General features: G+C 37.8%; 1 protein-coding gene across 3 annotated transcripts in view; it reads right to left on the reverse strand.

Moving 5' to 3' along the window:
* Window positions 1-1,464: 1,464 nt before the first annotated feature.
* INTU (inturned planar cell polarity protein) overlaps window positions 1,465-17,119 on the reverse strand; it is a 95,794-nt gene continuing 80,139 nt past the window's right edge. For all 3 annotated transcript variants that reach the window (XM_058721429.1, XM_058721428.1, XM_058721427.1), the window contains exons 15-16: window positions 11,606-11,763; window positions 1,465-2,302 (exon numbers count right to left, since the gene is read on the reverse strand). In XM_058721429.1, the coding sequence (XP_058577412.1) occupies window positions 2,191-2,302; window positions 11,606-11,763 (270 nt within the window). In that variant the 3' untranslated portion in view covers window positions 1,465-2,190. The remainder of the gene's footprint in view (window positions 2,303-11,605; window positions 11,764-17,119) is intronic.

Consider the following 17,119-nt stretch of genomic DNA (forward strand, 5'->3'; position numbering starts at 1 on the left):
ATGAACATTACGCTATACATCTACAGTGTAGCAAAGGATTTTCCCCTTATTAAGGTAAGTAGACTACTTTGTCTTTTTATTTTAGTTATTGAGTGGTGGTCTCAAGATTCTTTGACACCATTAAAGCAGTTCAAAAGACCAAAATTTCATTAAATGAAATTTTAAAAAGTCCCTTATAATAAAACCTGAGATATTTTAGTTCAGTCTGTTTGAAAAGCTGAGGGGATTAATAGCTGCATTTATTAATACATCTCAGTATTGAAAGTAGCACATGGTGTTTGGGGGACATATTAAGAAATTTAAGACATTTAATAAATACTTATAAACAAAGTTCCTTAAACTAATGCAGTGGTAAAGAGTCTACCATTCTGACCAATACTGTGATCTTAAGGGGAGGATATTTTAAGCCATTTTGTACATTTCAAGAACCAAAGTTTCTTGCCTTGATTTCAATGTTAAATTTAAGGCCCACAAGTCACTAATAGAACAAATATAATCATTTGCATTTTAAATACCTGGGTGAAAATTTCTCAAACTGATTACAGAGAGGTAACAGTGTTTCTTTTAAGACCAAATATTTCAGGGGTGCCTGGGTGGCTCAGTCGGTTGAGCGGCTGACTTCGGCTCAGGTCATGATCTCGCGGTCCGTGAGTTCGAGCCCCGCGTCGGGCTCTGTGCTGACAGCTCAGAGCCTGGAGCCTGTTTCAGATTCTGTGTCTCCCTCTCTGACCCTCCCCCGTTCATGCTCTGTCTCTCTCTGTCTCAAAAATAAATAAACGTTAAAAAAAATTAAAAAAAAAAAAGGCCAAATATTTCAAATGGTGCACCCACTATGTTTTACAGTTAATTCTAACCTGGAGGGCTCATGTTCCAGGCGTCTGAGGGGAAGGAAATAGAAACTGATTTTACATGTGTTGGCATAATTTTCCTTCTAAAGCTTAAGTCCTGAAGAAGAAAAAACCCAGTGTTGTAGTCTTAAGGGCATCTGAGACTTCAGGAGGATCCATTAGGTAAATGGTAATAAAAAATGCAGTTATTATGTTTTTCCTTCCTTCTCAATCTACCAAATTGTCACAGTCAAAGAAAATTCTTATCTCATTAGTTTTCTTTCTCTACTAAAGGTCAAGTAAACTTTTGCTCATTAAGGTACTTCCCTCTGGGAAAACCCAACACATAATGAGACATATTTGTAAGGCAAAAATTAGTACTTAACAAGTCACCATAGGATTACTTTAATCCAAGTTTTTCAGTGTTTTTTAACATGATTAGGTTCGTAAAAAGATTTACATACAGCTGTCTTGAAATTCATGAACTATATAAAATGTGTGTGCATACCTGAATATATTTCAACGAAAAGAAAAATAATAAAAGTTTATGGACACTAAATAGTTTAAAAACTATATTCTGGAGTTGATCTGAAACAAAACAAAACAGAGCTGATCTGAAAGAGTAAAGAGAATCAAATAAATAGAGAAAAAAGTTTAATTTTCATTCCTTAGTTCTTCTACCCCACAGTGAGGTATCTATTAAAGCACTTAAACTAAAGAAAAGTATTTGATCTAATAAGGAGTCAGTACTTGGACATTACAAATTTAGATACTGACGAGTAGGCAAGAAGAAAAAAAATTGCACATGTTACTTAAGAGGGACTTTAGAAGTCTCAATGCAGTCATCTCATTTATACATGAAGATTCTGAACTCAGAGAGGTACAAAAACTTGTTCATGGTCACAGCACTAATTAGTTACAGGACCTGGTCACATCCTCCAGTTTTGTGATTCTTTCACCAGATATCCTCATTAGTCTTGAGAAAAATACACAAGTGAATTTACTTATGAACTGTGTATTTTTTCAAGATAAATATTTCCTCAAGATAAATATTTCCTCTATTAATTTTATATAAAACTTCACATTATTTCAAACTAGTCAATAAATTAACATTACATACAAAAAATGGAAATAAGTTAAAAATCCCTTCTTATTTTGATCAAGTATCTTTTCAAAAGTCTGACAATACTACATAAGATTTAGTGCATCAAACCCAAGAGCATATCATCTCAATATTTAACATTATTATGTTCCAAACTGAACAGTTAAAAGAAGCTAAACCTTATCTTCTTGTGTATGTTTTCAGCAATCCTAACACTGTTCAATGTTCCATGCATAGTTGCTATGCATCAAGAAAACACAGCTACAAGGTTAATCCAAAGAACAATTTAAAAGCCATTTCTATGGCAATTTCTGTGACTGAATCATGAAAACAGATGTAAAGTTCTTGAAGTTTGGGACGAAGAAAGAGTCTCCTGTAGAGGAAAAGAACACACTCATTTCAGAAATTCAAAAAACAAAAATCAAAGGGAAAAAACTCCAATCTTTTAATATATCTTATTTTTGTTTTTGAAAGAATTAGTAGTGAATTAAAAACCACTAGTCTAAATCTATAGTAGGGGGAAATATAGCTAGATTAATTTTTAAATAAATAATATATGTCTTAGGTCAATTATTTCTATTTTTCCAGAGTGTAAAAAGCCTATTTCATCAATATGTAATTACCATATCCCTCAGTTTTAAAAAATATTAAATGTAGTCATTATTATTACAATAAAGCCAGTTGATGTTAACATCATTAAGTACAATAGTTACTGAACACTGCCATTTACTTTCTAAATGTTAATTATTATTAAAACATTTTAAAAATGTGATTTGTTTTTGGAGATAGTATTCAATTGGAAATACCATTGAAACTTTGATTTTTTTAGAGAGTTAAAATTTTGATATATTTATGGGGCACCTAGGTGACTCAGTTGGTTAAGTGCCTGACTTCAGCTAAGGTCATGATCTCATGGCATGTAAATTTGAGCCTTGCGTCAGGCTCTGTGCTGACAGCTCGGGGCCTGGAGCCTCCTTCTGATTCTGTGTCTCTATCTCTCTCTGCCCCTAGCCCTCTCACACTCTGTTGCTGTCTCTCTCTCTCAAAAATAAATGAACATTAAAAAAAATTAAAAAAAATTTTTTTGATACATTTAGTGGACACTAGTATATACAAATCAAACTTTTAAATCAGAGATAGTTTGCCTGACTTCCTTAAATTTCTCTATTCTTTTTTTTTTTAATGTTTATTTATTTTTGAGAGAGAGAGACAGAGTGCAAGCGAAGGAGGGGCAGAGAGAGAGACACAAAATCTGAAGCAGGCTCCAGGCTCTGAGCTGTCAGCACAGAGCCTTATGTGGGGCTCGAACTCACGAACCGTGAAATCTTGACCTGATCCCAAGTTGGACGCTTAACTGACTAAGCCACCCAGGTGCTCCAAATTTATCTAGTATATACATATCTGCATCATCATAATTCAATACCTCTTGATTCTTTCTATTCCAATTGTTGTGAATGTAGTTAAGGCTCCACTGCACATATGCATGTATGCCTAACTGTTCTTATCTCTGTTCTCTGTGTCTATACTACTCCCTTTCCTGCTCCTGGTGTAATCTTACAGTAGCACATCTCTAATCAGACTACACAGAGTTGAGCTTATGCTGATGCTCCTCCCAACTTTGGTTGATTACACAATCACAATCACAAGGAGTTTAAAAATATAGAGTCCCGCTATCCTAGATTCTGTTACTGGGTCTGGGGTGGGCCACAGGCATCTCTGATTTTAATAAGTGACTCAGGTGATTCAAAATCTTATGGACCAATACACAGGATTACTTCTTCCACCAATTTTTTTTAGGTTAAATTTTGTTTGTTATTTATTATTTATTAATTTAAATATAATTTATGTTTAAGTTAGCTAACATACAGTGTATACAGGGTACTCTTGGCTTCGGGAGTAAATTCACATGATTCATTGCTTACATACAACACCCAGTGCTCATCCCAACAAGTGCCCTCCTCAATGCCCATCACCCATTTTCCCCTCTCCCCCGCCCCTGTCAACCCTCAGTTTGTTCTCTGCATTTATGAGTCTCTTGTGGTTTGCCTCCCTCCCTCTCTGTTTGTAACTATTTTTTTCCCCTTCCTTCCCCATGGTCTTCTATTAAGTTTCTCAAATTCCACATATGAGTGAAAACACATGATATGTTTCTCTGACTTATTTCACTTAGCATAATGCTCTCCAGTTCCATCCACATTGTTGTAAATGGCAAAATTTCATTCTTTCTTATTGCTGAGTAGTATTCCATTGCATATATATACCACATCTTCTTTATCCATTCAGCAGTTGATGAACATTTGGGCTCTTTCCATAATTTGGCTATTGTTGATAGTGCTGCTATAAACATCGGGATGCATGTGCCCCTGTGAATCAGCACTGTGTATCCTGTGGATAAATTCCTAGTGGTGCTATTGCTGGGTTGTAGGGTAATTCTGTTTTTAATTTTTTGAGGAAACTCTACACTGTTTCTAGAATGGCTGTACCAGATTGCATTTGCACTAGCAGTACAAGAGGGTTCCTGATTCTCCACATCCTTGTCAACATCTGTTGTTTCCTGAGTTGTTAATTTTAGCCATTCTGACCGGTGTAAGGTGGTATCTCCGTGTGGTTTTGATTTGTATTTCCATGATGATGAGTGATGTTGAGCATTTTTTCATGTGTCTGTTGGCCATCTGGATGTCTTCTTTGTAAAAGTGTCTAGTCATGTCTTCTGTCCAATTCTTCACTGGATTATTTGTTTTTCCAGTATTGAGTTTGGTAAGTTCTTTATAGATTTTGAATAATAACCTTTATCTGGTATGTCATTAGCAAATATCTTCTCCTATTCCGTCATTTGCCTTTTAGTTTTGTTGATTGTTTCCTTTGCTATGCAGAAGCTTTTTATCTTGAAGAGGTCCCAATAGTTCATTTTTGCTTTTATTTCCCTTGCCTGCAGAGATGTGCTGAGTAAGAAGTTGCTGCAACCTCAGTTGCAAAGGTCAAAGAGGTTGTTGCCTGTTGTTGCCCTCCTCTAGGGTATTGATGGTCTCCTGTCTCACATTAGGTCTTACGTCCATTTTGAGTTTATTTTTGTGTATGGTGTAAGAAAGTGGCCCAGGTCCATTCTTCGGCATGTTGCTGTCCAGTTCTACCAGCACCATTTGCTAAAGAGACTGTCTTTTTTCCATTGGATACTCTTTCCTGCTTTGTCGAAGATGAGCTAGCCATATATTTGTGGGTCCAATTCTGGGTTCTCAATTCTATTCCATTGCTCTATGTGTCTATTTTTGTTCCAATACCATGCTGTCTTGATGATTACAGCTTTGTAGCACAGGCTAAAGTCTGGGATGGTGATGCCTCCAGCTTTGGTTTTCTTTTTCAACATTATTCTAGCTATTCAGGGTCTTTTGTGGTTCCATACAAATTTTAGGATTGTTTATTCTAGTTCTGAGAATAATGCTGGTGCAATTTTAACTGGAATTGAATTGAACGTGTAGACTGCTTTGGGTTGTATCGACATTTTAACAATATTTGTTCTTCCATTCCATGAGCATGGAATGTTTTCCCATTTCTTTGTGTCTTCTTCAATTTCTTTCATAAGTTTTCTATAGTTTTTAGCATACAGATCTTTTACGTCTTTGGTTAGGTTTATTCCTAGGTATTTTATGATTCTTGGTGCAACTGTAAATGGGACTGATTTCTTGATTTCTCTTTCTGTTGCTTCATTATTGGTGTATAGAAATGCAACTGATCTGTACATTGATTGTACATCCTGTGACTTTTCTGAATTCATGGATCAGTTCTAGCAGTTTTTTGGTGGAGTGTTTTGGGTTTTACATGTAGAGTATCATGTCATCTACAAAAAATGAAAGTTTGACTTCTTCCTTGCCAATTTGGATGCCTTTTATTTCATTTTTTTGTCTGATTGCTGAGGCTAGGACTTCCAACAGTATGTTAAACAACAGTGGTGAGAATGGACATCCCCACTGTGTTCCTGATCTCAGGGGGAAAGATTTTAGGTTTTCTCCATTGAGGATGATATTAGCTGTAGGTCTTTCATATATGGCTTTTATGATGTTAAGGTATATTCCTTCTATCCCAACTTTCTTGAGGGTTTTTATTAAGAAAGGATGCTGTATTTTGTCAAATGCTTTTTCCACATCTATTGACAGGATCATATGGTTCTTATCTTTTCTTCTATTAATATGATGTATCACATTGATTGATTTGCAAATATTGAACCAGCCCTGCAGCCCAGGAATGAATCCCACTAGATCGTGGTGAATCATTCTTTTAATATACTCTTGAATTAGATTTGCTAGTATCTTGTTGAGAATTTTTGCATCCATGTTCATCAGGAATATTGGCCTGTAATTCTTTTTTAGTGGGATCTTTGGTTTGGGAATAAAGGAATGCTGGCTTCATAGACTGAATCTGAAAGCTTTCCTTCTGTTTCTATTTTTTGGAAAAACTTGAAAAGAATAGGTATTAATTCTGCCTTAAATGTCTGGTAGAATTCCCCTGGGAAGCCATCTGGCCCAGGACTCTTATTTGCTGGGAGATTTTTGATAACCTATTCAATTTCTTCGCTGGTTATAGGTCTGTTTAAATTTTCTATTTCTTCCTGTTTGAGTTTTGGGTGTCTAGGAATTTGTCCATTTCTTCCAGATTGTCCAGTTTCTTGGCATATAATTTTTCACAGTATTCTCTAATAACTGTATTTCTGTGGTGTTGGTTGTGATCTTTCCTCTTTCATTCATGATTTTATCTATTTGGGTTCTCTCTTTTCTTTTGGAGAGGACTGGCTAGGGTTTTATCAATTTTGTTTATTCTTTCAAAAAACCAGCTCTTAGATTCATTGATCTGTTTTCACTGTTTTTTTTTTTTTTTAATTCTATATTGTTTATTTCTGCTTTAATCTTTATCATTTCTCTTCTGCTGGCTTTGGGGTTTCTTTGATGCTCTGCTTCTAGTTCCTTTAAGTGTGAAGTTAGGTTTTGTATTTGGGATTTTTCTTGTTTCTTGAGATAGTCCTGGATTGCAAGGTATTTTCCTCTTAGGACTATCTTTGCTGCATCCTAAAGTCTTTGGACTGTCATGTTTTCATTTTTATTTGCTTCCATATATTTTTAAATTTCTCCTTTAATTGGCTGGTTGACCCATTCATTCTTTAGTACAATATTCTTTAACCTCCATGCATTTGGAGGCTTTCCAAATTTTTTCTTGTGGTTGATTTCAAGTTTCATAGCATCGTGGTCTGAAAATACACATGGTATGATCTCAATTCTTTTATATTTATTCAGGGCTGTTTTGTGACCCAGTATATGATCTATTTTGGAGAATGTTCCATGTGCAGTTGAGAAGAATGTGTATACTGCTACTTTGGGATGAAAAGTTCTGAATATATCTGTCAAGTCCATCTAGTCCTGTGTATAATTCAAGGACATTGTTTCTTTATTGATTTTTCTGCCTATATGATCTGTCCATTGCTGTAAGGGGAGTATTAACATCACCTACGATTACCATATTGTTATCAATAAGATTGCTTATGTTTGTGATTAACTGATATATATATTTAGGTGCTCTCAAGTAGAGGACACAAACATTTACAACTGTTAGCTCTTCTTGATGGACAGACCCCTTAATTATGATAGAATGCCCTTCTTCATCTCTTTTTACAGTCTTTAGTTTAAAATCTAGTTTGTCTGAGACAAATATGGCTACTCCAGCTTTCTTTGGACTTCCAGTAGCATGATAGATGGCTCTCTATCCCCTCACTTTCAATCTGAAGGTGCCTCAGGTCTAAAATGAGTCTCTTGTAGACAGTATATAGATGGATCTTGGTTTTTTATCCATTATGATATCCTATGTCTTTTGATTGGGGCACTTAGTCCATTTACATTCAGAGTGATTACTGAAAAATATGAATTTAGTGTCTTTGTGTTATCTGTAGGTTTCGTGCCTGTGGTGATGTCTCTGGTCCTTCGTAGTCTTTGTAGCATTCCACTCAGAGTCCCCCTTAGGATCTCCTGCAGATCTGGTTTAGTGGTCATTAACTCCTTCAGTTTTTGTTTGTCTGGGAAAGCCTTTATCTTTCCTTCTGTTCTGAAAGACAGCCTTGCTGGATAAAGGATTCTTGGATGCGTATTTTATATTTCAGCACATTGAATATTTCCTGCCACTCTCTTCTGGACTGCCAAGTTTCAGCGGACAGGTCTGCTACTACCCTTATGTGTCTACCCTTGTAGGTTAAGACCCATTTGTCCCTAGCTGCTTAAAGAATTCTCTCTTTATCTTTGCATATTGCCAGTTTCACTATGATATTACATGATGAAGACCTGTTCTTGTTTATTCTGAAGGGAGTTCTCTGTGCTTCCTGAACTTGGCTGTCTGCTTCCTTCCCCAGATTAGGGAAGTTCTCAGCTATAATTTGTTCAAATAAACCTTCTGCCCCTTTCTCTCTTTTTCCTCTGGAACTCCTATGATATGGATAGATATTATTATATTTCATTGAATCATTTAGGTCTCTAATTCTCCCCTCGTGGTCTACTATTTTCTTATTCTCTTTTTCTTGGCTTCATCATTTTCCATAATTTATCTTCTATTTCAGTTATTCTCTCCTCTCCTTTCTCCATCCTTGCTGTCAATATATCTAGTTTATTTTGCACCTCATTTACAGCATTTCTTAATTAATTGTGACTATTAGTTCCTTGATCTCTGCAGCAACAGATTCTCTGCTGTCTTCCATGCTTTTTTCAAGCCCAGCTATTAATCTTATGACTACTATTCTAAATTCTGCTCAGATATATTGTTTATATCTGTTTTGAGCAATTCTCTGGCTGTCACTTCTTCCTGGAATTTTTCTTAAGGAAAATCCTTCTGTTTCATAATTTTGGTTAGTTTTCTGTCTTTTACATGTTTTAATAGTTTGTTATGTGTCCTGCATCTGTGAGTACTACTATATCAAAATGGGGTCATACACTGTCCAGGGCCTGGCCCTTCAGGAGGTGTTTTTGGAGTGTGTTGAGTGTTGTCTGTTTTTGTGACTCTGGTTGCTTTATCTTCCTATTTGTAGTGGTGGTTTGGACCTTCCACCAGGTGTGCTTTGATTTGTTCATTGAAATAACGTGGAAAAAATTAAGAAAGGGGGTGGTGGTGAAAGAAGCCTTATTTCATACAAAGAGAGAAATGACAGGGGTGGGGAAAAAAAAATGACCAGGCAGAGGTTCTGAGAAACTACATGGCTTAATCCAGAGAGAGAGAGAGAGAGAGAGAGAGAGAGAGAGGAAAATAAAGAAGGAGATACAGAAGAGGTATAAAAAGAATAGATTAAAAATGTCGTTGTCTGATGGTGCCTTGGAACTGGTGGCTGTGCTGGTCTAGAGGAGGGGCCTTCTGGTTCAGTCAGTGTCAGTCTCGCTCTGGTAGATATGCAGTTGCCAGGCACGGAGGGTGGGATTTGGTATAAACAGGTCCCGCCTCCACTGGGGGGGGCGGTGGGTGCTGTCTTATTCCCTGAAGCCCCACCAAGTTGGTGATGGGGAGAAAAATGGTAACACCCTAATCTCCGCTCCCCTGCCGGGTGTCACAAACCACACTGTTCAGACAATCCTCATAGCACCGTGCAGGTTGGAGCAGCCTGTTTGTCCCACTCCGCAGTCTCCAACGCCTCTGAGGCACTTGGCTGGGATTCAAACTCCAATGTCTGAAAGGATCCTGCTCCATGTGCCCCATAGTGCCACTCTGCCCAGCTGACGAAAGGTCTCTGGCTGGTGCCTGCAGGGTCATTTGTCCTTGGAGTGGCAATATATCTTCTTCCCACAGCACTCGAAGGAGGGGACTGCTCTCCCAATGCACCTCTGAGTTCACTACCTAGTCAGGGCTGGCTCCCCTACCCCCAGGGGTCAGGTGCGGGTACCACACCAGTAGCCAGCTCTTCCATCAATTCTTTACTGCAACTCAAAGAATGTTTAGTGGCTCAATATTTCGCTCAAAACTGAATTCCTGGGTCAGAAATTGGAGGCTCTTTGCAGTGGTCCTAACTTAGCTTTCCAGTCAATCTTTCATTTTATCTTTGTATATATCATTCCTTTACCATCCTGGCAAATCAGTCTACTCACTGTATGCCTTATGATTTCCCTTGTTTTGGTCTTTCTTCATCCCATCCTTTTCCTAGAATGTTCTATCCAAATCCAATTCATTTTCAAACTAGGCCAAATGGAATCTATAAGCCTTTCTTTGTAATCCCAACATAGGTTTTCACCCCTTCCTCAGAACTCCCATAGTGTTTGGTTGTATCAACTAATTCATTCTATCTATCTAAAAAAAATCTATATATCCATAAATAAATATATATATACATATATATGTTTGAGCATATTTTGTATTTCTTCTTCTAGATGTAAGACTGCTGATAGCTGTGACTTTATCTTCGTGTTTGCCATACCACCCTCCCACTACCACATTTTGCCAAGCACAGCTCCATTTACTCAATTGTTACATATTTATCAAGTGACTATGTACAATGCTGTTGTAGGCACCAGTAGTGGACAAGACGGATACAATTCCTGACCTCATAAAGCTAATTTTCTAGTGAGGGGGAGGAAGACCATATACAAACAAGAAAATAAACAATAACTGAGAGGGAGGGAAACCATAAGAGACTTCAAAATACAGAGAGCAAACTGAGGGTTGATGGGGGTGGGGTAAATGGGTGATGGGCATCAAGGAGAGAACTTGTTGGGATGAGCACTGGGTGTTATATGTAAGTGACGAATCATTGGGTTCTACTCCTGAAACTAACACTACACTTTATGTTAACTAACTTGAGAATAAAACCCATGGATCCTCTTTTTGAGGCCAACATTGATCTGAATATCAAGGAGCCAGACATACAAAGGTTAAGAGGTAGAACATTTCACACAGAAGGACTAGCAGGAACAAGATTCAACGGATGCCAGTGTGGCTGTGCACAGTGGGTGGAGAAGGAATGATAGATGGAAACAAGTGGGCAGGAGCTAGGTCAGGCAGGGTCTTGTAGTTGGTGGGCGGGGTGGGGAGAAAGAAGAAGGAAGAGGTAAAGAAAGGAGGAGACAGGGAAGAAAAGAAGTAGGGATGGATAGAAGGAAATAGTAAAATTGTGGAATCATTATCTTTTAGTGTATTAGTAATATAATTTTATAAGATAACAAAATCAGCTTTTTTTAATAGAAAAAGACAGCAGTCAGAAAGACAAATACCACATGATTTCACTTAAACGTAGAATTTAAGAAACAAAACAAAGAAGAAAAAGAGACAAACTGAAAAACAGTCTCTTAAATACAGAGAACAAATTGGTGGTTGAGAGAGGGGAGGTGGGTGGGAGATGGGTGAGATAGGTAAAGGGGATGAGGAGTACACTTATCATGATGAACACTGAGTAATGTATACAATTGTTGAATCATTATATTGTATGCCTAAAACTAACACTGTGTGTTAATTATACTTGAATTTAAAAATACATTAAAAAAAAAGAAAGAGTAAAAAGAGAAATTCTTGGGAGGAATTTAAGGAGATGGTAAATAAAGCAAAATACTAAAGTCTATTAAAATATTATAGTTGGATTAATAATTCCACGCCTACATCTTAAAATGCTTATCTCTTTTACTGCTTTTCTAACATTTTACTTCACTTTCAAATACTTTTTTTCCCCACTTACCCTACTACCCAGTAAGCCATAACTGGTGGTGTTCTTCTCTGATCTGTCCACTTTTCAGGTGAGCATTCAAACAACACACCATGTTCTTTCACAGGGTGAAGAGAAGATACTGAATTTGTAGAACCTGAATGATCTTCACCATTTAGTGCTTTCTTTTTCTGTAAATTAAATAAGTATTATTAGTATTCACTGGTATTAATGTTACTTTAAAATGTTTTCACACAGAGATTTGAATTGACTGATCCTAATACTTAAGTGCCTAGAATGACACTCTTCTCATCGGTGGGAAAATTTTTATTCTTCCTCATACTTAGTATAAATACCATTTCCTAAAAAAGACTTTATAGATAAAGTGTCCTTGAAATCTCTCAGAAAACATTTTGCTCACAGCCCTATATTATTAGTATTTATATTAATTATATTAGCAGTTTATAGATCTGTCTTCTTCAGTAGACTATATGCTTTTTGCTAGGGCAGAGACAATATGATATTCATATTCGTATGTTTTGAAGCAGCAGGGCCAGGTACATAGTAGGTGCTTAATAAATAGATTACTAATGAATAGGTTACTAAATTAATAGATGATTTCGTAATATACTTAAAACAGTATTGTCTCTTCCTTTCTTAAAGTTTATTTATTTATTTTTTAGAGAGAAAGCAAGAACGCATGCATGAGCCAGGTAAGGGCGGACAGAGAGAGAGAGAGAGAGAGAGAGAGAGAGAGAGAGAATCCCAAGCAAGCTGCAGGCTGTCTGCATGGAACCCAACATGGGACTCAATCACACAAACTATAGGATCATGACCTGAGCCCAAGTCAAGAGATGGCTGCTTAACCCACAGAGCTACCTAGGCGCCTGTGGTCTCTTCTTTCATGCATACTCTAAATTTCCCATTGATTAAATCATTAGCAAAAGAATGACTCATTTGGAAAAAAAAAAAAAAAAGACATCTTTGTAAGGCTCAGGCTAAAATCATGGAGTGATCCTTGATTCTTCTCTTTCTCTGAAAATCCTTACCTAATCTGTCAACAGATCCTTTTGGCTCACCCTCCAAAATACATCCAGAATCCAGAAGCCACTATCATCTTGCTTTGAGAATTTCTATAGCCTCCTAATGGAAATTCCTGGTCCCTGCCTCTACCCTTGCTACACTACAGAGCTTGTTCTTGGCACAGTAGTAGCTCAAGTGATCCTTTCAAAAATTTAGGATCATGTCCTTCCTCTGCTCAGAACTGAGAGCTTCCTATCTCCTCCAGAGCAACCCCAAAGTCCTTAAATATATCAGGCCATGTGCGATTTGGCCCTGCTAACCTTTGCCATCTCAACTCCTACCACCCTCCTCCCCGATGGCTCCAGCATTCTCAGCTACTCCTACTTCTGTGGCTTTGCAATTACACTTGTACTTGTTTTCTCTGTCTTCAGCCCTGCCTTCAGATCGTTTCCTCACTTCATTCAGGTCTTTGTTCAAATACTACCTTATCTTATTATTCCTGTTAAACTTATCCTACCTGACATATTATACGACTTGCCAATTAATTCGTCTTCTCCATTAGATAAAGGTTTTGGTAGAATAGGCAGTTAGTTAAACGTGAGCAGGAGGCAAAGGCAGTGATAAATAGGTGACACATTAGAAGCCTAAGGGCATCACATCCTGACTTGTTGGCTTCTAATATCCTGGCTTTAAATTAAGGTATCCAATGCCCAGGAGCTGATAGACCAAGAGCCAAAGTTCTCCTCTTCCACCTCCCTCTGCCCCAGTGTAACCTACAGCTTCATTATAATATATTTACATTGTGGTTTCAACCCCTACACTCCCCACCAAGGAGGAAGATGGCCATGACAGTTGTGGCAAGAACCCTGCAGAGCCCAAAACTCCCCTTTCCAACCAGAGACTGTCCCGGCTATGACCCGTAACAGACACGAACATAAAAAGAAAAGAGACCCCTAACCCAGGTGCAGCTACCACCTCTGGGCCTGCCCACTCTCCCACCTTGCCAGTGTACTGTCCTTAATAAACTGTTTTAAATAAATAAATAAATAAATAAATAAGCAAACTGTTTTATGCTTACTACCTTCCTCCTTGCTGTCTTTATTTGAGCACGGATCCTCATGTAAATCTTTCTGGAATACAAGAACCCAGACCTCCCTTCACACAATGTAGACTCTTCCACTGGTAATAGCTTCTTGAAGAAAGGGACTTTGTTCACTGCTGTATCCCCAGCACCAGAACAGTGTCTGGTACATAGTAGATACCTCAATAGTTCAGTAATATGGAAAAGGCTAATTTACATTACTAAGCATTGTAATACATTGCATTACTAAGCGTAATACTTACGCAAATGCTTATGTGTAATATTTATATTACATAAGACATAATAGTGTATAGTCATACATAATATTAGTTCTAGGACTAATCCTCTATGGACCTCAACTGTCCGAAAGAGCTTAATCACCAAGCCTTGAGAAACCAGCAACCCTTGCCTGAACTTGTACCTCTTCTCGCACCGGGCCCATCTTAACCTGGGGGTTTCTGTCGTGAAACTATACCTGGCATCTGGTTCTTACCTCAGGGCCATCAAATTCTTGACTCCAATCCTTCAACCCTCTCAAATGGGACATCTCGATGGACTAATGACTAATCGGCCCATGATCACACATAACTGTGGTGTCATGCATTTGGTATTTTTTAATTTTTAGGGGGGGAACTTGCTATGACTCAGCTATGACCGTAAAGGTCTCGATGCAGTCAAATATCTTGTAGCTGGGCTTATTCTCTATGCGGGGTCTCCACACGCATACAAATAAGGTGCAATTCAGTCAATGGTTACAGGACATACACTTCAATTCTTAACGTCTCACGTGACACGGCACGCACGCACCCACGTATACGCACACACGCATACACGTATACACGTACACTCACGTTTACACATACGCATATATGCATTACACATGCAAACACTTTAATTTAGTAAATAACTAGCTTAACCAAATCCCCCTTACCCCCCGTTAACCTTATTAATAAAAATACGCATTTATTACTGTCCTACCAAACCCAAAAAACAAGACTAAACCTGTACCTAAATATAAGGCCTAAGAAGCAACATTTATAAATTCACCAAATCCCTGTTATTACTAACTACTAATACTAATTTATATCTCTGTTCGCAGCTATCTATAGATACACTAACCTAAGCTCTAATTCGTCCCTATCGAGCAATATTTTTCCCACACCTAATCAACTTAATACAATACTTCCTCCCCGTTAATGTAGCTTAAATATACAAAGCAAGGCACTGAAAATCCCTAGATGAGTCGTCAGACTCCATAAACACAAAGGTTTGGTCCTGGCCTTTCCATTAGTTATTAATAAGATTATACATGCAAGCCTCCGTACCCCGGTGAAAATGCCCTCGAGGTCACTCAGCGACCTAAAGTTGCTGGTATCAAGCACACAACCACTGTAACTCATGACACCTTGCTCAGCCACACCCCCACGGGATACAGCAGTGATAAAAATTAAGCTATGAATGAAAGTTCGACTAAGCTATATTAAACAAGGGTTGGTAAATTTCGTGCCAGCCACCGCGGTCATAAGATTAACCCAAACTAATAGACCCACGGCGTAAAGCATGTTACAGAGAAAAACTCATACTAAAGTTAACTAGCCTTAACTAGGCTGTAAAAAGCTACAGTTAACGTAAAAATACAGCATGAAAGTAACTTTAACATCTCCGACCACACGATAGCTAAGACCCAAACTGGGATGAGATACCCCACTATGCTTAGCCCTAAACCTAGATAGTTTAACTAAACAAAACTATCCTCCAGAGAACTACTAGCAACAGCTTAAAACTCAAAGGACTTGGCGGTGCTTTATATCCCTCTAGAGGAGCCTGTTCTACAATTGATAAACCCCGATATACCTCACCATCTCTTGCTAATTCAGCCTATATACTGCTATCTTCAGCAAACCCTAAAAAAGGAAGAAAAGTAAGCACAAGTATCTTAACACAAAAAAGTTAGGTCAATGTGTAGCCCATGAGATGGGAAGCAATGGGCTACATTTTCTGTAAATAGAATACCCACGAAAATCCTTATGAAACTAAGGACTAAAGGAGGATTTAGTAGTAAATTGAGAACAGAGAGCTCAATTGAATCGGGCCATGAAGCACGCACACACCGCCCGTCACCCTCCTCAAGTGACAAAAACCCTTAAAAAAAACCTATTCAAACCACTAAACCCACAAGAGGAGACAAGTCGTAACAAGGTAAGCATACTGGAAAGTATGCTTGGATAAACAAGATGTAGCTTAACAAAGCATCTGGCTTACACCCACAAGATTTCATATTAAACTGACCATCTTGAGCCAAAGCTAGCCCAAAAACCCATAAATTAAATTAACATTAGACAATAAAATAAAAGTTACCCTTAAAAGTATAGGAGATAGAAATTTAACTTGGCGCTATAGAGAGAGTACTGCAAGGGAAAGATGAAAGAAAAATTAAAAGCACTACACAGCAAAGATTACCCCTTGTACCTTTTGCATAATGAATTAGCTAGAACAACCTAACAAAGAGAACTTTAGCTAGGTCCCCCGAAACCAGACGAGCTACCCATGAACAATCTTTACAGGATGAACTCGTCTATGTTGCAAAATGGTGAGATTTGTGGGTAGAGGTGAAAAGCCTAACAAGCCTGGTGATAGCTGGTTACCCAGAACAGAATTTCAGTTCAACTTTAAACTTACCCCAAAAACCTCCTAAAATTCTAATGTAAGTTTAAAATATAATCTAAAAAGGTACAGCTTTTTAGAACTAGGATACAGCCTTCCTTAGAGAGTAAGCATAAACATAAACCATAGTTGGCTTAAAAGCAGCCATCAATTAAGAAAGTGTTCAAGCTCAACAATCAAAACACCTTAATGTCAAAAAATGTAACCAACTCCTAACTCAATACTGGGTCAATCTATTCAACAATAGAAGCAATAATGCTAATATAAGTAACAAGAAATACTTCTCCTTGCATAAGCTTATATCAGAGCGGATAACCACTGATAGTTAACGACAAGATAAATATAACCTAACCATAAACCAAATATCAAACCAATTGTTAACCCAACACAGGTATGCAAATAAGGAAAGATTAAAAGAAGTAAAAGGAACTCAGCAAACACAAGCCCCGCCTGTTTACCAAAAACATCACCTCTAGCATTTCTTGTATTAGAGGCAGTGCCTGCCTGGTGACATTAGTTAAACGGCTGCGGTATCCTGCCCGTGCAAAGGTAGCATAATCACTTGTTCCCTAAATAGGGACTTGTACGAATGGCCACAGGAGGGCTTTACCATCTCTTACTTCTAATCCGTGAAATTGACCTCTTCCCACGGAAGAGGTGGGAATATAACAATAAGATGAGAAGACCCTTATGGAGCTTTAATTAACTGGCTCAAAGAGACCTCATCAATCAACCGACAGGGACAACAGACCTCTACATGAGTAATATTTATTTTGCGT

This window comes from Neofelis nebulosa, chromosome 3 (genome assembly GCF_028018385.1).
Source record: "Neofelis nebulosa isolate mNeoNeb1 chromosome 3, mNeoNeb1.pri, whole genome shotgun sequence".
Classification (NCBI taxonomy): Eukaryota; Metazoa; Chordata; class Mammalia; order Carnivora; family Felidae; genus Neofelis; species Neofelis nebulosa.